This window comes from Batrachochytrium dendrobatidis, assembly GCF_000203795.2.
Source record: "Batrachochytrium dendrobatidis JAM81 unplaced genomic scaffold BATDEscaffold_1, whole genome shotgun sequence".
NCBI classification, from domain to species: Eukaryota; Fungi; Chytridiomycota; class Chytridiomycetes; order Rhizophydiales; genus Batrachochytrium; species Batrachochytrium dendrobatidis.
The window spans coordinates 3,185,743-3,209,640 of NW_006281099.1; the positions used below are offsets into that span (position 1 = coordinate 3,185,743).

At 39.1% G+C, this 23,898-nt stretch overlaps 11 protein-coding genes across 11 annotated transcripts; 9 read left to right on the forward strand and 2 right to left on the reverse strand.

The window, feature by feature from the left end:
* The first annotated feature begins 171 nt into the window (after positions 1-171).
* BATDEDRAFT_34218 (4-amino-4-deoxychorismate synthase) lies at positions 172-3,514 on the forward strand. The gene is made up of 7 exons (XM_006675728.1): positions 172-398; positions 538-619; positions 797-895; positions 988-1,117; positions 1,209-1,731; positions 1,835-2,822; positions 2,919-3,514. The coding sequence occupies exons 1-7, from the start codon at positions 250-252 to the stop codon at positions 3,432-3,434; spliced, it is 2,487 nt and encodes an 828-aa protein (XP_006675791.1). The 5' UTR covers positions 172-249; the 3' UTR covers positions 3,435-3,514.
* A 304-nt stretch (positions 3,515-3,818) lies between these two features.
* Positions 3,819-4,644, forward strand: BATDEDRAFT_22199 (uncharacterized protein; the record flags this gene model as incomplete). Its single annotated transcript, XM_006675434.1, has 3 exons — positions 3,819-4,021; positions 4,189-4,327; positions 4,420-4,644. The coding sequence occupies 3 exons, from the start codon at positions 3,819-3,821 to the stop codon at positions 4,642-4,644; spliced, it is 567 nt and encodes a 188-aa protein (XP_006675497.1).
* A 137-nt stretch (positions 4,645-4,781) lies between these two features.
* Positions 4,782-5,584, forward strand: BATDEDRAFT_85934 (uncharacterized protein; the record flags this gene model as incomplete). Its single annotated transcript, XM_006676045.1, has 3 exons — positions 4,782-4,957; positions 5,014-5,211; positions 5,290-5,584. 3 exons carry the CDS (start codon positions 4,782-4,784, stop codon positions 5,582-5,584), a joined length of 669 nt encoding a protein of 222 aa, XP_006676108.1.
* A 177-nt stretch (positions 5,585-5,761) lies between these two features.
* Positions 5,762-7,586, forward strand: BATDEDRAFT_18595 (succinate dehydrogenase iron-sulfur protein subunit SDH2; the record flags this gene model as incomplete). Its single annotated transcript, XM_006675126.1, has 8 exons — positions 5,762-5,822; positions 6,064-6,168; positions 6,346-6,490; positions 6,628-6,762; positions 6,847-7,024; positions 7,092-7,225; positions 7,304-7,338; positions 7,431-7,586. 8 exons carry the CDS (start codon positions 5,763-5,765, stop codon positions 7,476-7,478), a joined length of 840 nt encoding a protein of 279 aa, XP_006675189.1. The 3' UTR covers positions 7,479-7,586.
* A 39-nt stretch (positions 7,587-7,625) lies between these two features.
* Positions 7,626-8,353, reverse strand: BATDEDRAFT_85018 (uncharacterized protein). The gene is made up of 2 exons (XM_006676332.1): positions 8,266-8,353; positions 7,626-7,979 (listed from the first exon to the last, which is right to left on the reverse strand). Exons 1-2 carry the CDS (start codon positions 8,327-8,329, stop codon positions 7,645-7,647), a joined length of 399 nt encoding a protein of 132 aa, XP_006676395.1. The 5' UTR covers positions 8,330-8,353; the 3' UTR covers positions 7,626-7,644.
* A 1,891-nt stretch (positions 8,354-10,244) lies between these two features.
* BATDEDRAFT_36520 (uncharacterized protein) lies at positions 10,245-10,996 on the forward strand. Its single transcript, XM_006675826.1, has 2 exons — positions 10,245-10,479; positions 10,568-10,996. The coding sequence occupies exons 1-2, from the start codon at positions 10,280-10,282 to the stop codon at positions 10,971-10,973; spliced, it is 606 nt and encodes a 201-aa protein (XP_006675889.1). The 5' UTR covers positions 10,245-10,279; the 3' UTR covers positions 10,974-10,996.
* A 336-nt stretch (positions 10,997-11,332) lies between these two features.
* BATDEDRAFT_85935 (uncharacterized protein) lies at positions 11,333-14,160 on the forward strand (the record flags this gene model as incomplete). The annotated part of the gene is made up of 9 exons (XM_006676046.1): positions 11,333-11,479; positions 11,605-11,865; positions 11,950-12,241; positions 12,323-12,633; positions 12,713-12,796; positions 12,898-12,988; positions 13,065-13,534; positions 13,644-13,781; positions 13,870-14,160. 9 exons carry the CDS (start codon positions 11,333-11,335, stop codon positions 14,158-14,160), a joined length of 2,085 nt encoding a protein of 694 aa, XP_006676109.1.
* Positions 14,161-14,738: 578 nt separating this feature from the next.
* On the reverse strand, positions 14,739-15,848 carry BATDEDRAFT_85321 (uncharacterized protein; the record flags this gene model as incomplete). Its single annotated transcript, XM_006676333.1, has 2 exons — positions 14,739-15,164; positions 15,297-15,848. The coding sequence occupies 2 exons, from the start codon at positions 15,846-15,848 to the stop codon at positions 14,739-14,741; spliced, it is 978 nt and encodes a 325-aa protein (XP_006676396.1).
* Positions 15,849-16,794: 946 nt separating this feature from the next.
* BATDEDRAFT_18599 (uncharacterized protein) lies at positions 16,795-19,464 on the forward strand (the record flags this gene model as incomplete). Its single annotated transcript, XM_006675127.1, has 9 exons — positions 16,795-17,074; positions 17,165-17,238; positions 17,338-17,586; positions 17,629-17,751; positions 18,077-18,169; positions 18,241-18,341; positions 18,424-18,705; positions 18,787-19,048; positions 19,152-19,464. 9 exons carry the CDS (start codon positions 16,795-16,797, stop codon positions 19,437-19,439), a joined length of 1,752 nt encoding a protein of 583 aa, XP_006675190.1. The 3' UTR covers positions 19,440-19,464.
* Positions 19,465-20,640: 1,176 nt separating this feature from the next.
* BATDEDRAFT_85937 (uncharacterized protein) lies at positions 20,641-22,202 on the forward strand (the record flags this gene model as incomplete). Its single annotated transcript, XM_006676047.1, has 6 exons — positions 20,641-20,690; positions 20,795-21,118; positions 21,243-21,437; positions 21,553-21,680; positions 21,766-21,893; positions 21,990-22,202. 6 exons carry the CDS (start codon positions 20,641-20,643, stop codon positions 22,200-22,202), a joined length of 1,038 nt encoding a protein of 345 aa, XP_006676110.1.
* A 418-nt stretch (positions 22,203-22,620) lies between these two features.
* On the forward strand, positions 22,621-23,759 carry BATDEDRAFT_22205 (uncharacterized protein; the record flags this gene model as incomplete). Its single annotated transcript, XM_006675435.1, has 7 exons — positions 22,621-22,660; positions 22,720-22,752; positions 22,849-23,028; positions 23,160-23,191; positions 23,297-23,371; positions 23,439-23,573; positions 23,658-23,759. The coding sequence occupies 7 exons, from the start codon at positions 22,621-22,623 to the stop codon at positions 23,757-23,759; spliced, it is 597 nt and encodes a 198-aa protein (XP_006675498.1).
* Positions 23,760-23,898: the final 139 nt, after the last annotated feature.

Sequence of the window (23,898 nt, forward strand, 5' to 3'; positions counted from 1 at the left end):
GCGCAAACATATGAGATTAGAATACAACAGAGTTTATAGAAAAGGCAATCAGTTTCCAATAACAACAAAGATTCAACGATTGTTCATCCCAAGACAATTACTACAAAGTAAATACCAAAGTGTTTCATTTTACGTGAATACGATTTAAAAACTTTTACCAATTGAAACCAGCTGCAATTTATTATCAATTTGAGAGCTGTGCATTCATTATCCGAATTGCCAACCATTACAGCAACTGTCCTTTCCAGCATGCCTGCTGCTGATTTGGACAATTACAACGCCGACATGCGTATTCTTATTATAGACAATTACGACTCATACACCTTCAATCTGTTTCAATACTGCACTTTGAATGTTACCAATCCACCTGTTGTCGTGCGTAATGACCAGTTTGAATGGTGAGTCCATACTGGAATTGGTTGTTCCTACATTATTGGGTAATGCAGCCCATGTGATGGTTACATCACTATCTATGAATTGTCTGAAAAACAATCGTATCGTTTGAATTGGCTTACTAATGCGTGCATTCAATTACAGGACCGAGCTTTGTGATCGTATTCTCCCAAACTTTGACGCTGTTGTCATTTCACCAGGTCCAGGACGACCAGACAGGGAAGAGGTAATACTGAACTTGACCTGTCTGCATTGTAGTATGGCTTATCGATCCCACTATTTTATACCGAGCCTTTTCATTGCATACGACTTTGGTGTCGAGTTTCATGTCTAATTTCAAAAGCTCCGCTATTGCATCTACTCGATGAAAACTAACCGACTGTCAATCTATGATTTTTTATAGGATTTTGGTGTTTGCAAAGAACTGCTGCTGTATGCCAATATACCTATTCTTGGTGTATGTCTTGGTCATCAAGGACTTGCTTCTGTTCTTGGGGGAGAGGTATTGGGCTGCTTGCATCGTGGTTTCATCACATCAACGTTTTTAGCCGAGTTCCATTAGCTAACAAATCTATATTTGGGTGTTTATACCAGGTCATCACTGCAGATTCCCCTATGCACGGACGACTTTCAGATATCTGTCACGATGGCTCTGGATTGTTTAAAAACCTTCCCAATCCATTTAGTGCGGTTCGCTACCATTCTTTAATTGTGTCACAGCAGAGTATGTGCACTATTGATGGCATATTTTGAACGCAATTGTTTTTAGCCAATGTTTATGTAAAGTTTAAATCTAACAATACAACTATTTTCAGAATTTCCAAGCGATTTACATGTAACAGCATGGACTCATCAGAATGATCCTAGCAAGCCGGTAATCAATATGGGTATGATTCACAAAAGCAGACCCATTTGGACCGTTCAGTTTCACCCAGAATCCATCTGCACTGAGCATGGACAACAAATTATCAATAATTTTATTTCTCTAGCAGCAACACATATCAAACTTTGCAATCAACAGTCGTCCATGGTTTCGCCTGCTTTAACTTTGGAGGAAAAGACCAAACTAACAGTTTTGCCATCGTCGCTCATTCCAATTCGCCACAATTTTTTAGAGGCAGAGTCAATGCCATCATCTGGCTCAGATTCAAAAACTTTACATGGTTCATCTAACCACATTGCATTAGTTTTTCCCATGTGCGATACATTTGTTTCTGCTGAAAAAGTTTATCACAAACTGTATGCTGACAAAACCAGTGCATTTTGGCTGGACTCTGCAAAGGTTGAGGCAGGACTAAGTCGATTTTCATATATGGGAGATTCCACAGGACCTCTTGGGTATGCAATAGTACTGGTATTTTGAGACTGGACATATGCCAAGGAGTGGCTATTATGGTTACTCATGCCTATAGTTGATTTGTAATTTTGATGATCTGTATAGATTTGATATCAAGTATTCATTGGAAACCAGGCTTATACAGAAGCGCAAGAATGATGTTGTGCTGGAAAGTGCTACTCTTGAACACAACGACACATTTTTTAGATGGCTGGCAGAAATCATGCATAACACCACTGTTGACTGTCAAGATATTCACTACGTAGGTAACGATTTGGCAGATCCTCAGCAGCAGTTTCAGCTTCCATTTTATGGCGGATTGGTGGGATACTTTGGCTACGAGATGAAGGCCGAATCTCTTCGACCACATACTGCCAAGCATGATGGTTTAAACAAATTTAAGACTGAATCAGCAAAACACGTTCCTGATGCAGCATTTATATTTTCTGACCGCATCATTGTGTACGATCACCAAGAGCAAAATATGTATTTGATCGCACTTGCTCGTAAGGATGATCTTAAAATGCGCCAAACTCAGCAAGACTGGTTGCAGCAACTACATCATACCCTGACTGAGCTTGCTGTTCCAAAACAAAATCATGTCACTGAAACTCGACTTGCTTCAAATACCCAATCCTGTTCGATTGCACAAAATCCCAAACTAAATCCAAAGAATGGTTGGATGAAACTCACCCATGAGCGCGCAGCCTATATTGCCAACATTGAAGCTTCGAATGAAAAGATCAATCAGGGAGAAACCTACGAGGTTTGTTTGACCACTCAACTTACAAGAAATCTTGGAAAAATGCACACATCACCATTTCAGTTTTATCAGCACTTGCGCAACCGCAATCCCGCACCCTATGGCGGGTTTCTTTCTTTTGGAGAAGGCTTATTTATTGCTAGTTCATCACCTGAACGGTTTTTACAACTCAGCAGCGATAAATGGCTGAGCATGAAACCCATCAAGGGAACGTTGCCTACTGCTACAAGGCAAAACTTTTCTGGAACGGTTGAGGAGATGGAGCAAGAGAATCACAAACGACGTATCGCTTTAGCAATCAGTGAGAAGGATCGATCTGAGAATTTGATGGTGTGATGATTTGATATTTTATTAGAAGTTGGCGGTTAAGTACTTGCCTTGTTATCTTACTTTATGATCTAACTCTACATAATTGTGATGCTCTAGATTGTTGATTTGATTCGAAATGATCTCAACCAGATCTCTGAGCCACAAACAGTTCATGTGCCACATTTGATGGTAGTAGAATCTTACGCCACGGTGCATCAACTCGTTAGCACAGTCAAGGGAAAACTTCGATCGGATCTTAATGCTGTGGATGCCGTCATGCGAACGTTTCCTCCTGGTTCAATGACGGGTGCTCCCAAACTTCGCACAGTCCATATTTTAGAAGAACTAGAAAAGACTCCTCGTGGACCCTACTCTGGTGTTCTTGGGTTTTTTTCTGTGACTGGTTCAGCCGACTTTAATGTAATCATTCGTACGGCTATTTTTGCTGAAATTCAAGGTGAAACTATGGTGACAATCGGTGCTGGCGGTGCTATTGTCGCACTTTCCAATCCGTTGGACGAGTATGATGAAATGCTTTTAAAAGCAAACTCTGTTTTGCCCAGCTTGGTAGCGACATTTGATACTACACCCACAGAAGATCTTTATGGAGTCCAAGAAACCTGCCAGATTTGAGTTGTTTTCACGTAACAGAACATCTGTATTCATCTTGATTAGAGCCATCAGCTGGAATAAACTTGACAATTCTGTCAAATAACTCTAAATTTCATTACTATTGTTGGACATTCGCTTCTCGGCGAGTTTAGTTAAACACTCGCATCCAGTATTTGATCAGACTGGACCATCCATACTTGATTATTCTGTTTTGCTTCTTTATAACAATGTCATGCAACTCGAATAAAGAGATTGACTTGCTATTATCTTTCCGTTGATGCCATGCAATTGAAATTGCTGCAGTTTGCTCCAAATTAGCAATCTTGATCAATAATAGCATAAAGTTGCATTTACCTCTGGCTTAGCATTGACAGGAAACAGTTTTTAGTCTGATTCACTACTGCTATGGATTCTATTAGGTCTGCTGCTGTACCCGGGACATTGCTAGCACTAGGCGCAACATATAGTCACAATCCGTTGGTTGTATCGGTTATTCTCGCTGTTCTGGCTGGAATATTAACCGAGAGAGTCATTCCATTGGTAGCACCAATCTTTATTAAAGCTGGCCGACATGGCAAGGATATTCTTAAAAAAGATCAGCCTGTAATGTGAGTTTCTTATTCTGATATGATCTGCATTCAACAGTTGTGCCATTTAAAAGTATATTTTATGCTGACTGCCTTGATGGCAAAGCTGTATATACATATTTGGGTCCAAGAATTCCTGATCATATGCCATTCAGTCAGTGTCTAACATAAATATTTAATATATACAGAGCGGAGAGCATTGGAGCTGTAGTTGGAGTGGCCTACTTTATAGCCATGTTCATATTTATTCCAATCCCCTTTCTTGACTGGTTTCTTCATGATAAATATAGCGATCCAAGTGATCATCAACCCTTTCCACACGACAGAGTAGGTTGAATATATGATATTAAGCTGATTTCTGATTAGTGGCGTGTATTCAGTCTAGATCTAGCCATGTTGAACTGATTTGACTCTTGTAGTTTGCCCAATTTCTAGGTGGACTGTTGGCATTACTTGCAATGTTATTTTTGGGATTTGCAGACGATGTGCTAGATATAAGGTGGCGAATTAAAATCTGGTTTCCTTTTATTGCGTCAATGCCACTTTTGATGGTGTATTGTGTGACATATGGAATCACAGATGTGGTGGTTCCTATTCCGCTGCGACGGTTTTTCCAAAAAGAGATTGTGCATTTGGGCAAGTAAATATACTGTATGAATTGCTATGTGATCACGGTCGATGCTGAGCATGATGGATCCAGGTCTAACACCAAAATACAGGCCATTTATATTATGTCTATATATCCGCCTTGACCGTTTTTTCCACCAATTCCATCAATATCATGGCAGGAACAAATGGTGTTGAAGGTGCTCAGTCTCTAGTGATTGCTATATCCCTAGCAGTGAACGATCTGTTGCAGCTTCAACTAAACCCAGCACGCGCTAAAGCACACTCAAACTCGCTATATTTCCTTATTCCGTTTATTGGCGTCACTATAGGATATCTTCGACATAATTGGTAAGTATATCTGTGTTGAACTGCTTATGATTAAATTAAATGGCTTACATTGCTAGTGTCGATAGGTATCCCGCAAGAGTTTTTGGCGGGGACACGTTTACCTATTTTGCCGGAATGATTTTTGCTGTTGTGGGAGCTTTAAGCAATCTTAGCAAGACTGTCTTGTTGTTTATGATTCCTCAAATCTTCAATTTTCTGTATTCATGCCCACAGCTATTTCATTTCGTCGACTGTCCTCGACATCGGATGCCACGGTAAGGCATAAAGATTGATGGTATGATATACATTGCATGCTGGCTAAACACTAATTTTATTCCAACGTACTCTACTAGGTTTGATGAAAAAACAGGCAAGGTTTATGCACGAAGGTTTTTACTAGCGAATAGTAAATTTCTTGGTCGACTTATGGTTCGGTTTCTTGAAATGATTGGTTTAGCCGATGTAGGCAGAGACAAGCACGGAAACATGGTGGACTGCAACAATCTCACAATCATAAGCATTATTCTTGTTCGATGTGGGCCAATGAGCGAGCGTAATTTGGCAGTAGTGGTGGTGTTTGTTCAAGTCGTATGTAGTCTAGTTGCATTTTTTATCCGCTATGCGTTGGTGCATATCGTATATAATTAGTGATATGATTGTGTTGCTAAGACGGGAATAAAATGAGATTATGCAGATTCAATGCGCAACATTTTTGATTATGGAAGCTAGACTTGAGCTCAGAACAGACTCACGGACACACGTGATCCTTGGCACAAGGAATTTCTTGCGATAGAATCAGTGCTTGCCTACAAGACTTGTCAGTCTAATGAATCCAATGGCTGCTACGACCCAACTGATGTCTAGATACACCAATGTTCTCTCCAAAGTAAATCGCTTTGTTTGCTACCATGCAATGCTGTATATCATTTTTACTCTGCGTTTCTTTTGCATGCTCCCCTTGATGCAGTCGATGTTTAGAACATTGGCCCTGTGGCAGTAGGAAGCTTGATGGTTGTTGGATTGAAACATGTCCATTTCCTGTATAAACTGTATTCATGTCTACTGTTCTTTAGCCTGACTTGGTTGTTACTAACTTGGTATTGCTCTGAATTGTCATTCTTTTGTAGCGTGCTTTCAACACTACTGCTGTGGTCCAATTAGCCCAAGAGGCCACTTCTGCCAACCCATTGGCCAAACCTGTGCTAATGAAATCCTTTGAGATTTACCGCTGGGTAAGCAACAGTTTCTGTTTATGTCGCCATTCCAAACGCATTGACTCCATCTCAACTCTGATGCACTACTTTTCGATTCGGCTGGATCTCGCTCGAGTGTAGTGGCAATACTGGATTTATCCGCACCAAATTCTAACCATGTTTGAATTGCATCAAATTTTTATTGTTGGTTTTTAGAATCCAGAGAAATCTGAAGAGAAACCTAGAATTCAGACTTATCAGATTGATCTGAATCAGTGCGGTCCCATGACTCTTGATGCTCTCATTAAAATCAAAAATGAGATTGATCCTACCTTGACATTCCGTCGTTCATGTCGTGAAGGTAATTGATCCTTTTCACCATTGTGAAATTTTGAATCAAATTGATGGGCTGGATCTTGACTTGGATATTCGAGTGCATGCTAGAGCGCAAACTTTGATGTTGACTTTTATTTGTTGTGAATTTAACTAAACGCATAGGAATCTGTGGATCTTGTGCCATGAATATTAATGGAGGCAATACACTTGCATGTTTGAGTCGCATTGAACGTAGCTCTAAGCCTCTTAAAATTTTCCCTCTTCCTCACACCTATGTTGTCAAGGATCTTGTGCCTGGTATGTGGAGTCGCCATGAGTAAAAACTATCAAGAGTGCTTTTTTAGTTGGTCATGTGTACTTGTCTAATATGATTGGTGTTAGATCTCACCAATTTTTACAAACAATACAAGTCGATCGAGCCATACCTCAAGCAAAAGACTGCCCCACCTGAGCGTGAAAATCTGCAAACCATTGCAGATCGTGCCAAGCTTGACGGTCTTTATGAATGCATTCTTTGTGCTTGCTGCTCTACTTCTTGTCCTAGTTACTGGTGGAACAGGTAATTTGATTATATGCAATACTTTTTTGATGGTGTTTCTCATTATTTCCCTCGACTTTCAATCTAGTGACAAATATCTTGGTCCTGCCGTTCTCATGCAAGCCTATCGCTGGATGATTGATTCTCGTGATCAATACGGTGCTGAGCGTCGTGCTGCTTTGCAAGATCCCTTCTCACTATACCGGTGCCATACCATTATGAGTAAGATTACCTTTTTCTGGTAGATATGTATTCAGATGTGATATTTAACAAACTATTCAACATTGCTATATTTTGTAGACTGTGCTCGTACCTGTCCCAAGGGTCTCAATCCTGTAAGTTCTATATTGGCTATGATATAAATATTGTTTGGACTAGATATTGCAATAGACTAAACTATTGAATTGTCAAAATGCTACTATTAAAGGGTCTTGCTATTGCAGAGATCAAAAAACAGATGGCTCTCGATGGATAGGCCTTTCACCGAGTCACTCCACTTATCACATGAATTTCATATGCTTGACAACAATAGCATTGATATTTCTATTTTCAAATTAAAAAATTAAGCCACGATTCCCACTATATTTACAATGCCCAACCATTGAACCATTTATTGGTCTGGTATTTCATATTATCAAATTTTATTTTGTTGCTGCATTTGTACTGCGATCACCACGAAACCCTTCCTGTTTGCCATCTCTAGAGTTGCCACGTCCGCCTCTGTTATCACCACGACCCATACCACCACTGCGGTAGCCGCCACGACGATCATCATTTTGACGTGGACGACTCTGTTCTTCTTTAACCAGATCCAAGATTTCGTCAGGCACACGCAGGTACTTGATGGTGCTACCACGAATATATATTTCAGGAATTTTCCAAAACTTTTCGCCGTCTGCTGAAGTTCTAATCACTTCTCTCAGATTAACGTTCATGTATGGATCGCAGTTGACGAGATGTCCGTTGAATGTGTCACCTAATCGAATGTATTGGAAGATGATATTAATACATTGACAATATGGGATACTCGAATGACAATGAACAAGAGTAATGGGACAAGAGCAGTCAGGACAAGGTTGTCACTTTTTCCATTCTGAGTTGACATCTTGATGTATTCAGCAATGAGTCTGAATAGCCTGTGCATAGGAAGATGCTCTCTTGAGAAGCAATGCATTAAACAATCCCATATATCTGGAGGAATTTGGACTTGGAAACAAGCCAACATCCCAGCAGACAGTGTCAACAGTAGTCCAAAAACGTACCATTTTTGAGCTCAATCAACATAGGATGGCCCTGGGCCTTGTTGAGCAAAGACAGCGGCAGCATGAGTTGCAGCAGTTGGAAATCGAGCAGTAAAAATCACCAGCAATCTGTTCGTGATGAAAAACTGTCAATGAAAATTTCAACTGGTTTGCCTGCTGGTGTGATTTGCTAGTCGTTTGTGATGGACAGCAAGAAGCGACAGGCTGCTGCAAGCAATGGAAACAGTGGCCAGACAACGGCTTTGGATGAAGATGTTCATGCTGACAAGAAAATAAAAACTAGTGTTCCTTCCCAAGAACAGGTGCAGTGCTGGCTATTGGACCATCTTGGAAATCATTGAATTCGGATCTTGATGTGCATGAGTCTGCTAACCGACTCTATTGCTGTGTGTGGATCATGAAAACTGACTGTTTACTATTATCAATGAAACTTGAACCATCTTTAGATTCAACAACTCATTGCTCGAGCAAAAGAAAAGGCTGCAGCATTGGGTTTGCAAGCACGATTGGCATCTGCAAGAAATGCAGCTCAATCTGCAACATCTGGCAATCCTGTTCGTCCTGGAGCCAATTTAACATCTGCTATGGGAGGACTCGGCAATTTAATCCGGCCTGATGCAGTGTTTTCTGCTGCAGGAAATGCTGTTCGTCCATCCATGAGAACTGCTGCTACATCTGGAGTAAGCACATTGGATTCAATCCGATCTCATGGTTTTTCAGGACAAATGGGAACGATGCCTACTGGGTTGAATCATTCTGTTCGACCATCAATGAAATCCATTCAGGAACAAATCGCTGCAAAGCAGGAACAACTCCGTCAAAGTTTTGCTGGAAACAATGTCTTGCCTGGGATGGTAAATTGTCATGTATTGAACTCTGTTTAGCAGAAATGTTGATGTCACAAGTATCCAATAGCTCATCATTCTGACTCTTATTCATCCGGTCGATTCAATTTAGGCTGTAAATAGACTCTCAACGTTCCAGTCATTCACAACAGACAAAGCAAAAGGAGGTTTGGGTGTAGAATACCATCCAGCACTCAAAATGGATGTATCCAATTCTGCATCGGCTCGATCTAAAACAGTATTTCCCAAGCCCATGTTTACTACAGTTAAAGCTAATCAATATGTTGTTGAAGAAGCGCCTGTTTCCAGAAAAGAATACAAGATTGATAGAGAAGTAAGCTTAGATTTCAAGGATCCATTAAAAAACCCATACTTTGACCCTGATCTCAAGGCAAGTTCGGCTATTGCTCCAAGGATCCGTCCGTCACGATCGCTCAAATTTGTCCAGCATGGAAAGTATATCGATATTGCAGAGAAGCAACGAACACTGGTAAGACTGCCGAGTACGTTTGCATGATCAGATACATACGATATCGATACCCCATGCCATGTATCGAGTCTTGTCAATCCAATTTAACAATGACTATGGCTTTTAGTTGACATTGGAAAAACTAAAGCGGGATATTGCTGAAAAGATCAAGACAACTGGAATTGACAAAGAAATAGATCTCGTTTCAGATAAAAGTCTTCGGGTATGTGAATGTTGTGCTATCATGCAAAATACTAAAGGCACGAGCATTTAAAAACTAACAAACTGATCATGGTAGACTGAGCCTCCGCCAATAGTGGAGTGGTGGGATGCAAACATTATAATGGACGGATCATATAGTGATTTTGATCCCACAGCTTATTTGGATGGTGAAGAAAAACTTGTTACCAATTTAGTTCAGCATCCAGTTCCTATTGAGCCACCTGCAGAGCCCAACGCACCTGCTCCACGAGCGATTATGCTTACTACTAAAGTAATTTTGGCATTGTACTTGTAAATGGTTGTATTTTTGCTATATATCTGCTACACAAACCAACTCGTGTATTTTATCGATGCGTTTATACAACAGGAACGAAAGAAGCTTCGTCGTCAAAGACGCCAAGAAGACCGCAAAGAAAGATCAGAAAAAATCCGGCTTGGTCTTCTTCCAAAAGAGCAACCCAAGGTCAAGATTGCTAACATGATGCGTGTTTTTGGCGAGGAAGCCATATCTAATCCCACGCTAGTCGAGGCTAAAGTGCGTGAGCAAATTGCAGCACGAAAGCAAAAGCATATTGATTTGGTTGCATCGAGTAGGCTTACAGATGAGCAACGTAAAGAAAAATTAAGAAATAAGCTGCAAGAAGATACAAGCTTGTTGGTACACGTTGCTGTGTTTAGGTAAATGGCTAGTCTATTTTGCGTATTCTATAAAATAGCTTAAGATAGCTCACAGTTTTGTTTATCCTCCATGCTCACTGATGTATAGAATTGATGACCTATCGCATCCACAAAACACATTCAAAGTGACTCAAAATGCACAGCAGTACAACCTCACTGGTGCAGCTATTGTGCAACCAAAAATGAATGTTGTCATTGTCGAGGGTGGTCCCAAAGGAATCAAGGCATACAAAAAACTGATGCTGCGTCGTATCGATTGGTCAAAAACCAAAGACGATCAGGACCAACATGACGGAGACCAAAATGAAGTCGATACAGAGGCAATTCCTAAGAAATGCTTTCTTGTATGGGAAGGCGAGGTGAAAGAACGATCGTTTAGGACGTTTAGATTCAAGGCCTTGCCAACGGATAGTATGGCTCGTGAATATTTGCAAAAGATGCGTGTGGTGCAGTACTGGGATGCTGCGTGTAATTTTGTTGAAGGAGGCATCTAAAATGAATCAGTGGTTATATCCTGATAGTTTTGTTCATGACTAGAAGCAAAAGAGATGAAAATGGAGAGATGAACATTTATATTTTAACAGCCAGTTTCGCTGTTTTGAAACCATTCTAATAACATTGAGCAGGCTGCAGATCATGTCAACGAGTCAGAGTGTTGTCATGGTACAGAAAACATGGGAAATAGATGCTTTTTTTTATTCAAATCAACACCAAGAGTGGTGATTGCTGACATTCAACTTTCAATCTTCACGCCTTTGTCAATAGTTGTGAATATTTGGCTCAACTGACAGCCATCAGAATCACGCGAGTCCATTTTTTCTTGAAATTTATTTCTCAAACCGATTCTTGACAAATGCCAGTGCAGCGAAAACAGAATCAAAAAGCCAATAGAGCAAACCCCATCCTAGGTGCTGGAGTATTTACTGATGGATCAGCACCAAAATCCAACGATGCTTTATCGATTTCCAGCCAGTTACAAAATATCCCAGCCTTGCAAAAGGTTTGATTCAGTCAATTTGAATGATTTCAGTTTGGCATTTAAAAAAAATTGAATTCAACTACAGAAACACTGACACCTGAATTGGGATCCGTTATTCTTTTTATTAATTGAATGCATCGATATAGCTCAAGTCTGAAGATGCTTCGGATCGAGCATGGGCAGCGACAGCTGTTTCGCATTTTGTTCAAGATGATGCTCAACGCAAACAGCTTCTTTCTTCAGGACTTCTTCCACTGTTGGTGCCATTATTGGCAGATACACATAGCAGAGTTGTTCTTGAAGTGCTTGGTGCAATGCAGAATGTTGTGATTTCAGGTGGAGAATCTGCAGCACTTGATTTGATCCATATGGGTGTCATGACTCCTTTGATGGAGTGTCTATCCAAGGTGATGCAGAATCAAGTCTGGTTTAATTGATTGCATTGTTTTAAAGCGAGTCATTTATCCCATTTTTGGTCTATTTGAAATTAGATTGCTGGTCTTGTCGATGCTGCCATGATTTCCAAATCGATTCCTCCAAAAACTAATTTAGATATGCACGTTGATGTAATTGATGAATCAGATGGGAAAAAATCGGAAGATCTTCTTCAACCATCTCCATTCGATCTTGCCCAGCAAGCTTTTGGACTATTATGGAGCCTTGGAGAGGTTTCAAACGATGTGGTTGTCCAACTCTCCAATGTTGATGTGATTACTTTTGCAATGAGACTTCTTGATCCTTTGCACATTTCTATCGTGCCTTGGTCATTGATGCGAGTGATTGGTGAGTTAATCTGCATCTCGGATGCTTGTGTACTTTTATAACTGTCGGCAGCTAACATTTTTATACTTTTTTCATGTCAAGGACAATTCCTTAACACAATTATTGAAAGCAATCCCAAAGTGCATGCTATTTTTTCAAATACGCCAGCATTTGTAACATTGCTATTCTCATTTGTGAACAGTAACGCACCTGATTTTGGAACATGGAACGACAACAAGATTGTACTTGCTGTTCTTTGTGCAAGTATCCTAGAAAATCTTCGGCCAGTATTGATTGATCAATCAGACACTCCACGCATCACAGAGTTTTACAGCCATATTCTGACTGTGTTGTCTAAGTCTTTGGATTTAGACTTGCAGTCGCAACTTGTTTGTGTTGCAAGTGCTGGTGCTGTACGTAAACTAATTTAAGCTAGAAATATGCATTGTTATCTCGTCGTGTTTTAATCTGATGTTTAATGATTGATTTTAGGCTTTAGCCAGTCAAAAAGAAACTCTAGATAGTGAAATGACGGACAGTCATGATGGTCTCAGTGCCGTACAAAACAAAGATACTGTGAGTGTAGTTGCAGTTGATTATCTTTCAGCATCATTTGAGATGCATTGATACAAATAATGAATCTAACTGTTTTCACCACACTTCAATTGGGTTGATAGAAATATCTTGCAGAGCTCGAGTCCAAACTAGAAAATATGCAGCTAGCTCTTGAATTGTTGGCCAACATCTATTCCGAGGAAGCTCCTGAAGGTATATTGTGTACTTGGATTACTTTTTCATATATATAGCGTGTTGTAAGTAATTGTTGTATTGCGATTGTATTTAGCTGAGCAATGCAGTGAAGAAGTTGAGCAAGATGACATGACAGAAACCGATATTGATATGGACGATATGGCCATTGTTACTTGTGAAGATACGGAGCATCAAGAAAATGCAACTGAAGCTAATTTGCCAACATCCGTTTTATCACAAGCTCTTTTGTCTGATACACTACAGCTACTTCCAAAATTGGCTCGCATTGCAACCGTGCAACTCCCTGTTCCTTCTCTTGCATCAAAGTCAACCGAGTCAGTTATGATTCATATTCATTCTGTTCTTGCACGTACACTTGGATGCATTACCAACATGATCCTACTTGGGTACCTATCAGAATGGCAGGTGTCTCAAGCGACTCTTTTGACTGAACTATTTCAAGGCATTTTCAAATCTTGCATCAATATTTCTAGCGCTGTTCCTACAGATATGGTACTTTTAGATGCATGCATTGGTGCACAATGGTCGCTGCTGTCGCCGCAAGTTAGAAACGCGCTTATTATTGCAAGTTGTGATTCATTAGTCCAAATTTACTGTCAATTCTAGTTGGAATGCAATATAGCTAATTAGTTTAATACTGTTTATTTTATAGACACCTACTCAAGATTATGTTGATTGGCTTTTAAAACTAGTAGCGGCAACATCAGGTGCGCCAGCTTCGCTGAGGGCCAAGGGTGTTGGTATTCTTGCGCATCATGCACGTCTTCAGGGAAACATTGAAGTGAACAGGGTATGTTGCTATGTTTATTCGCTGATACTGTACTGTTTTGAGTACTTTTTAAACTCAGTATTGATGCATGTATTTTGGGCACTGTTAGATCATTGGACGCTCATTCATTGCCCAATTAGCAACATCGGATGCACCCGAGGTGCTCTGTGAAATCCTTAATGGCATTTACGATATCTACGGTGATGCTACATTTGATTATGATATGCCTGTGTTTGTTCAAGGCGGGTTCCTTGCCCAGCTTGAAAAACTGCATCCTACATTGCGAAGCAAATTCAAAAGTATTGACAAGCGTAAGCAGCGCGATGTTCGAGAACGTGCTGATGAAATGATTCTAAACCTGCGTGCATTTATCCAATACAAGGCATCTGAACGTAAATGAAAGCTGTTAATACTTGACATTACCACATTTTGATTATTATCACAGTGTATTCGCGCAAAATAAAACACTAACTATGAGTGCTAAAGTGCATAATAAACTGTTAGTCTCATGAAATATACTGAACATCATTGTGATTTCTGAATTCATTAAAGTATGTTGGTTTTTGTTTATATTTCCAAGAATGCAATCACTGTTTTCTTGAACTGGATCGCGAATGTATAATATTTTAAAATACAACAGAGGAATTGTATTGACGACACCAGACCAGTCAAACTCAATATCTTGATTGGATTGGATTGAATCAAATGGATCTGGACTCAAATTTGACAATCGTACAATGTATGGTCATACCAAAAGTGGGAAAAGAAATAGTCTTAGTTCAACACTATAGTTTGATTGGGTTGATTAAAAATCGACAATGTCCAGCAGAAAGGTGTGCAAATATTCAAACATTGTCCATTGCAAATCAAGGAACAATCATTACAAGATAGTAATCCATTTTGCGTGAATACGCCTGAAATTGATTTTGAACTCAATAGTTTATCTGCATTTTAAAGCACCAAATATCATACATATTTTTATTGATCTTTGCTGGCTTCCTTGAGCTTTAGTAATAAATCTGCATCGAAATGATCGTTTTTCAAGTCGTCTGCTGGATCTTCTTTATTGCTAGTTTGAGTATTATGTACATCGCCATCAGTCTCAACTAAAAACTGCACTGCATTAAGCGGGTCTGTTAGCATATTATTTGTGTTGGATCGATGCACCTTATGTTGCTGAGGGGGAATATGGTTAGATGCGTGAGAAACCACACCCATGGGAGAGGCAGCTAATGAATCAACTGTATGATCGTGACCCATAGAGTCTGCTTCAATACTTGATGGCCGTTTATATGGTGGTTGGATTGTAGATGCACCACCATGATTGATTGTAGGTGGTGCAAGTGCTTGTGGAAGGTTTTGAATGTATTCATTTTGATTACTCTTGGTTCTTAATGCATCCCCCTAAAAGATACCATGGCATTCAAAAAAGTAGCAAGGTGTATAAACTAGTTAGCAAATCCAGATCCGATACATCAATTGCAGGATTAGACCGTGTATTGCATGTTTCAACAATATAAACGATTGATTCTGTACCCCTAAATGTCGAATGGAAGAAGCGGCAGCAGTGATTGTATGGATTTGTTCATCAGTCATGAGCACTGCATCGGCTTCAGTTTGTCCAAAAAGAGCATCGTCGCTATCCAGTATAAAATCGGAATGATCAGCAGGAACTGCTCTAGAGTTGAAAAAGTGATTTGGTGATTGCCCTCCAGCGTCGCCTGTTGCACCATATACAGGAACACTGCTTCTTACAGGCGAGTAGTTGTAAGTATATGAAAATGACCTTTGATTCCTTCTGTCAGTCTGTATGGCACCCTCGTTTGTATGAAAGCCTAAGGACCTAAAGCGAAATAAAGAAGCCAAACTTTCCCAAAAGGCAGTAGCAGCAGGTGGGCTTTGGAAGGGACCAGTAGCTCCAGACGAGCTCAGCAAGTTCTCAAACTCAAGGTCGTCAATTTCATCATAGTCAAAGATGGGTTGAATGCGGGGTTTCCACCAAGGACAAAGGCAAGGAGTGCATAAGCAACGGAAAATACCATCTTGTGCAGTGCTGGATACTGATGGAGTGTATGCTGCCAATGACATGATAAGGTCGAGTGAAAGTTGACCAAGGAGCAGCAAGTTGAGCTGGTTGCTTCCAATGCAAGTTTTCCACTTGATGCCAATTGCTCACGCTCCAAATCTGAGCTACATTCTGCTATATTCAATGAAACTACTTGCAGGCTGCTTATTAAAATGATCATCATTGTGCATGCATTGCTTAAACGTATGTTTGATTCAAACGGATGCTGCTTGAATTGAATGCGATGCATTGTGTTCTCTGAATTCATTAAAGTTGGTCTTTATTTTTGTATAAAAATCTGAATAAATGTTCATATTACAGTATACCTCACATTTATTGAATCTTCAATTCTCCTTTTCATTCAGCTCAAATACTATGGTATTGAATGGTTGGTATGGAAACAACAGTTGTATTTCCAAGAATGCAATCACTGTTTTCTTGAACTGGATCGCGAATGTATAATATTTTAAAATACAACAGAGGAATTGTATTGACAGCACCAGACCAGTCAAACTCAATATCTTGATTGGATTGGATTGAATCAAATGGATCTGGACTCAAACTCGACAATCGTACAATGTATGGTCATACCAAAAGTGGGAAAAGAAATAGTCTCAGTTCAACACTATAGTTTGATTGGGTTGATTAAAAATCGACAATGTCCAGCAGAAAGGTGTAACGAATATTCAAACATTGTCCATTGCAAATCAAGGAACAATCATTACAAGATAGTAATCCATTTTGCGTGAATACGCCTGAAATTGATTTTGATCAGGTGACAATTTCCATTTGAATAAAAAATATTGCATTTATTTTGTTTTCTTTAAATATTCGGTTTTTGTTCTGGTCAAACTACAAGTGTGTTGAACTTGTTCATTTAGCACTACATTAAACTCATTTTAACCCTATATTTACAACAGAATGGACGACTTTTTTATCAATGAAAGCGTTATAGATCCAGATGCAAGAATGTCGTCTGCGCAACGCAAACGGCAGCGTGCAGCAGTACTAGCAGCCCAAAAGTTGGGCAGTGGAAAAGCAGCTGCCACTGATGCAAGAAGATTCAAAAAAGGAAGAAATGATAGTTCTGAGGAGGAAAGCGACAGCGATCAAAATATTGATGATATGGATCTAGGTAGTGGAAGCAATGCTGAATTGTCTGACGATGAAGACGCTCATGAGACTGCTGCCCAGAAACGACTTCGACTTGCTAAACGGTATCTTGAAAAAGTGCGTGAGGACATTGATCGTAAGTGGCTGCTTGCTATTTGATGCCGTTTGTTGGTGTTGACACACTTTCAAATGGGGTAATTAATTTTTATTTTATTTCAAATTGTAGAGGTGGACGAAAAAGACATTGATGCTAAAACTATAGATAGAGATCTAATTGCAGAAAGACTTCAAAAAGATGTTGTACGTTGTTATTTCTTAATATATCAATAATTTCTGATCTAGAATCTAACAATATAATGACATCTCATGATTGTTTAATATGTATTACTTGACAAACAGATGGATGCAGCGGGTAAATCGTATCATCGCATTGCTAACCAGTACAAAAACCTTGATCTTGGTGTATCATACCGCACATTCAAACCAGGAAAGAATGGCCATCAGCTTACAATCACTGGTGTTGCTATTGCAGCTCCATCACCAGCCGTTGTTGCACAGTCACAGGTGTCTTCCACATTGCCACACACACCCGCATTTGCAGGTTTGCAACCATTGTATATCTATTCCGTGTCCAAAGATGCCATGATTGTAAAATGGGATTTTTGGACTGGTCATAAGGTACACATCCAGCCAGGAAATCTCAAGCCCACAAAAAAACTTATTGCTGCTGTGGGAAAAAAGGCAATCAAGGGATCTCACGGACATACTGACAATATTCTTACTGTTGATGTCAGTTCTGATGGAAAATTCTTGGTAAGATTTTTTATATACAATCTATTGTTTATACTAGCTTTTGTATTTACCGGAATCTAGAGCGAACGCCCTTGTGTATTTCGATACAATGGCTGTTCCTCTGCGTCAAGTTATATCTTGATGTTAATGATTTCCAATAATAATACTCCAAGGAGTACATCAAGCATTGAGTCTAGATTCATCCTGCCAATGATGCATTTAGAATTATGCGTTGATATATTTTTATCTGATATATATGTTTCAAGCAGTAATTTGGTATCAAGTTGATTTATTAATTCTCATTTTATAATTTTCATTCAATTGACACTTGAATCATTTTTAAAAGGCTACTGGAGGACTAGATAAAATTATTCATATTTGGTCAGTACTAGATAATAATCATTTGACAGAGTTTAAACACCATCGTGATGCTATTTCGGTAATTTCTTGCTTGTTTGATACGTTAAAGTAGTTATACTGTGTCGATATTTACTATTTGATTGTAATCAGGGCCTTAAATTTCGCAAAGGACACAATGATCTTTACTCGACTTCATACGATCGATCAGTCAAAGTTTGGAACATAGATCAACTCACATATGTGGAAACATTGTAAGCGAATGTAAAACTGAGTTTTTACAGACTATGCATGGTTACATTAATACTTGTTTACATTCTGTTTCTATTTGTCAAGATTTGGACACCAAGATCAGGTTGTAGCAATTGACTCGCTTTCTCGTGAGCGATGCCTCACTGCTGGTGCTCGTGACCGAACGGTTCGTTTGTGGAAAGTTCCTGAAGAGTCTCAATTAGTATTCCGTGCGGGTGGTGGTATCACTGTTTCAGAAGATTTAGTTGTTATGGATGAATTGATTGACAAAAGCAAAAAAAGAAAACGAGAAAACTTTACTGGTGGTGTGATTGATGTTGTTGCGTTGATTGACGAGGATCACTTTGTCAGTGGAAGTGATAACGGGTAAGCTGGATTGTGTTTGCCAAGTATACCAAACTTTGCATGTTTACATTCTGATATATATATACCAATGTCTATTTTTAGCGCCATTTCCTTGTGGGATACCATGAAAAAAAAGCCTCTTTTCACACGATTGAATGCCCATGGTGTGCAATCTCATGTCAGAATTAATGGCCAAGACAGTTTTGCAACTCAAGTTTCCAGTGATTCATGCAACTGGATTACTGCGCTTGCATCGGTTCCATACTCTGATTTGTTTGCATCTGGCTCTTGTGACGGGTTTGTTAGATTATGGATGGTGTCTGAAAACAAGCACAATTTTGCATTGTTGAATGCTATCCCAATAGTGAGTTTTTTAGAATATGTCGATATCAATGGATTTGGACTATTTTGGTTCAACATCATTTATTTAAACTATGCTTATCTGACGATTGTGCCATGAATTATAGTGCGGATTCATCAACTCGCTTTCATTTTTCGAGGCTCCGTTTTCCCATACCAGCCAGATGGGTACTGACAAAGATGCGGTTTTAAAAAATTCTGAAGATAAACCCACATCAGCAGTTGCAGCACGAATTAGGGCAAAAGAAAATGCTAAGCGAGCAGCAGAAGCAGTATCCAAAAGTCTCCATATTGCAATTGGTACTGGACAAGAACATCGACTAGGCAGATGGTGGAGAGTCAAGGAGGCCAAAAATCAAATTGTCGTTATTGGATTGGCCAATACTGACAAGTAAATAAACTATTGGGATATGCTAATGGAGCAACTTTTATTTCGAGTTTTGAATTCATAAGCTATTAGCAAATAGTATGTGATGGATTGATGCTAAAGTATTGGCAATGTCGTAACTTTTAGTTATGCTTTATCATGATGAATGCCAGTCGTTTGAGTTCAAAGAGTTGATGTATCACTTTTTAGGTTCAAAAAGTGCACTTGTCTCGGTAAGTTTAAATGTTTCCAGAAATGCTAATTTCTTTAAACGCCGTTGCTATAGCTGTAATAGAATGCTCATTCATATCAAATGATGTTTCAAAGCTATCAGTTTGTGCCGTCCGTGCTGGAGCACCGATCTGACGTTTCCGTGCATGGTTTTAATGATAGTAAATACATTTGTATCGAAATGGACAAGGACTTTGCCAATTGGGTTTCCAAAAATATTTGCATGGGATGGTAGATAAATGCTTCAAATATTCAGCTACAATAGCATTTTTTCAATTCCCAACTTGAACAAGTATTCAGGTTTATAGATTTATCTTGCTGCAAGGTTTTATTTTCCCTGCATTCAGCCAGATTAAAATCAAACATATAGTAGGTTGAATGAAAACAACTGATTCAATGTTTTGAATTACAATTGTATTCACGTAAAATACAACACTAGAATATTGAAATGGGTAAGCAATCGATTTATAAAATGATAATTCACAGGATTTACTAGACATTGTTTTTTGAACTTTCTAGTTTTCTGGGTTTCTGGTAATTGGTATACATAATTGCATTTCCGAGATGTGCAATCTGTTTTTGAACTAGAGCGCAAACATATCTGAATTTAAGATATAATGGACGAGTTTGTGCAGAGTTTTATCGACAACAGTCCAACTCAATATCTGAATTTCAGCGGATGAATATGGTGATTGTACAATGCGTGGTAATACCAATGTGAAAGGAATGATTGGTATTATATGAATGGTGTGTTTATTGAAAAAGTAGTCAATCTCCAATATGAAAGCGTAACAAAGATTTAAGCATTGTTTATTCCAAAGCAAAATAATAGCAATCAATGCAAGATACGCAAAAGTTGTACTTTGTGTGAATACGCCTGTAATTATAAGCTTTCGAGTTAGATTTCAATGGCACGTGACAGTTGATCACTTTCTCAAGTCGGTCGGCTTTTATTCCTTGCTATTCAGCCATCAACACACCAACCATCCAACATTAGAATGGATGGGTTTTACAGTAGTTCTACAAACAGCACTCCATTGAGCGAGCTGTAAGTGGCTCTGTTCTATACATTTGATATATATACGTTTAAACCTGGCAAAAGTATGTTCATGCACTCAGTAGCTTACCATTTTAACCATGACTGTTTATTAGACGGAGGCGGCAAGTGGCCTCTTTGTCTGGCCACAACCTACAGTATCGTCAGATTGTGCCTGACTCTCAATTCGAGATCACCCTTGGGTTAGGAAGTGCTGGTCAGCTTCCTCCGTTTGTCCTGACACTGTTGCTCATGCCTGCCTTTCCCGACATTGCTCCTATTATGTATCTGCGACCCTCTTGCACTCATCCATGGATAAACTCTCAAGGCCAAATTGTTGGCCATGATAAACTGGCAAATTGGAGCCAGCATGTGTCTCTTGGACGGATCGTTAAAGAGATTGAAACAGAATTCACTGTACATCCACCTCAGCCATCAAGGTATTGTTCTGGTCTAATCCTCAACCGACTGCATTGCTAAACACTTTAGTTTGTTTAAATTATACTAAACTGGAAAATATCTGCCAATTGATTTTGTATTTGCAATCTCAATGTTCGAATCTAGCTCAAGCGGCCCCACCCACCCACCTCCGCCTATACCTTCTACTTCAACTCAGTCACCAGCATACACTGGATCTGCTTCTAGCATGCCATATGGAACTGCAAATAGCATCATGGCTCAAAGATTAGAGTATAATTTACCTCCCGCAAACACAATATCATATTCTGAAAATATTTTTCCATCTCTGGATGCCAAATCGTATGTTGTCTAGTCTGATTCTGCCTGCAAATGCCGCTTAAATCCTGAATTGCTAACATTTATCACAACTATTTCAATTGATATTGACTATGCTGGTTTATAATCTTTTCAAAAGACTGGAGGAAATCAACCGACTTCTTGAAGATGATTCGTCACTCGAAGACTTTTTTTTGACCATTTCCCATGTACGAGATATGAAGAATGTAAAGCATGATCTAGTCAAAGGAAATGCAGAGATTGCAGGTATTTGAAACATCAGTTTTCATTCAAAGCTAGTAAGAATTATGTTCAACGCTATACGACTTTAACCATCGATCTTTATTTTTAGAACGAACATTGTCAAATGAAGATGAAGTTCAGGATCTCAAACGTCGCATCAAGGCACTTCAAGAGCTACAGGCATCCCACAGAAAAACACTCGACGAGTTACTATTGGCCCAACAACAAGAGTTATTGGTAAGAGCCTGTACCATACTTTTTGTTTTAGGTTGTTGGTTTGATTTATTTTAACCCACTAAGCTGCTTGTTTGGCACTATTACTATGAATAACAGCGATTTGGAGGAGATACTATTACAAATACGCTGCGCGATTTGGTCTCGACCTCTGAAAGCATGTCAGAGATGTCAGCTCAATCGTACTTGGATGGTAAACTTACCGAAGAAGAGTTTATTCGTTCGTTTAAAGAGTCTCGTCAGCTGTATCATCTTCGGTCGGCAAAGTTAGAGCATGTTCAGAATGACCCATCTGTGCTATCACCTTCATAGCGATCAATCTCGACTACTTTTTTAAATTATGCAGAATTTGAGATTGGCAAGAAGCTCATCATGTAAGCCTAGTTTTATAAACACGACAGCATATTATTTGAGCCACTTAGATTGGGTAGTCGCATTGTCTAAACTTGTTTTGATTTGGTTTACCATACGATAGCATTTTTATGGTATCTAATCATTACCGTATTCATATAAATGAACCACTAAATAAGGATGCCAAAATACATAATAAACAGCTAGTCATGAATAGTTTAGTTTGAGAATGTTAATTGACGAATGCTGTGTAGTGGATTGAGAATGCCAATCCAGCAGGAAAGCGTAACGAATATTTAATCATTGTTTATCCCAAAGCAAAATAGTGGCAACACTGCAAGGCAACACAAGTGGTCATTTTACGTGAATACGGCTGTAAATGGATGAATTGGATGAGCTTCAGGCCAGCCTGGCCAAGGGTAAATATATGACCAAATATTTTCTAGTTTATTGACTAGTCTAACAATATCCTGTCTAGATCTTTCCTGCGTTGGTATTGCAGATTTCAAAGGTACATCACCACACCAACAGCTGTAGTTTTACAGCCAATAGATATGCTAACTATGCATAAATACCTGAACATAATTTTCTATCCACAACTTATTAGGACACTGCTTTAAATGTAAAGGTGAGGTGGTTTACATTACAAATAGTACGTTGGCTAGTGACGAGCATCAAACTCATCTTCAACCCACATATCAGAGCCAGTATCTGGAAGTGATGCAGCAGAATACAGCCAGGATGGGATTCGATATCTATTCCATCAAACATGCTTTACCTGTGAAATGTGTACTTTATCGCTATGCAACAAGCCGTTCTATATGCACAAGAAAATGCATGTGTGCTCAGATTGCTATATGAAAAAAGTTCTTGGATCCTGTCACCAATGTGGACTGGTTTTTACTGATCCAACTATAGTCAAGACCGATGGAAAGCAATTCCATCCCAAGGTATTTCAATCTGGCTGATTCAAGCAAGATTGTATAGATCCATAGCATATTGCTGCTCGTGTTTACTGGACATGATAAGCGTGTATTGACTATTGTTATCTGTAGTGTTTCTGCTGCTCGACCTGCCAAAAACAACTCGTTTCAACATTCATTGAAAAAGACGGATCGTTTGTATGCAAGGTAGGTTGCAAATGTTTTGAATGAAATACCAATCTATTTATGAAACTCAATATCCTATAACATCTAGGAGTGTTACGAAGTTGCATTCTTACCACTGTGCCATGGATGCAATTTGCGAATCCTTCCTGAAAAAGGTGCTGGAACAATTGTTGCTGTAGAATGGAAAGATAAAAAGTATCATCAGGCCTGTTTCTCATGCAAGGTAGGTTGTTTCTATTGCTTGAAATTTGATTTAAACCAAGTGACTCGCTAGCATATTTTAACACTTGAAATTATATTTGAATAGAACTGTCGAAAACCATTTGAAGATCTCAAGGCTGTTGCACACAATGACTATTTGTACTGTAAAGAGTGTTTTGAGGACGAGGCCACTCGTAATGCATCTTGAGTGCTTGATTGAATCTCAAACTTTCAGATTAGAATGAAACAAACTTGGACAGATGATGAATAAATATTTTAAAAGTATTTGAAATAAAACCAATCCAATAGCGTCAAGTCTAAAGTATGCTCAAACAGATTGCATTTCT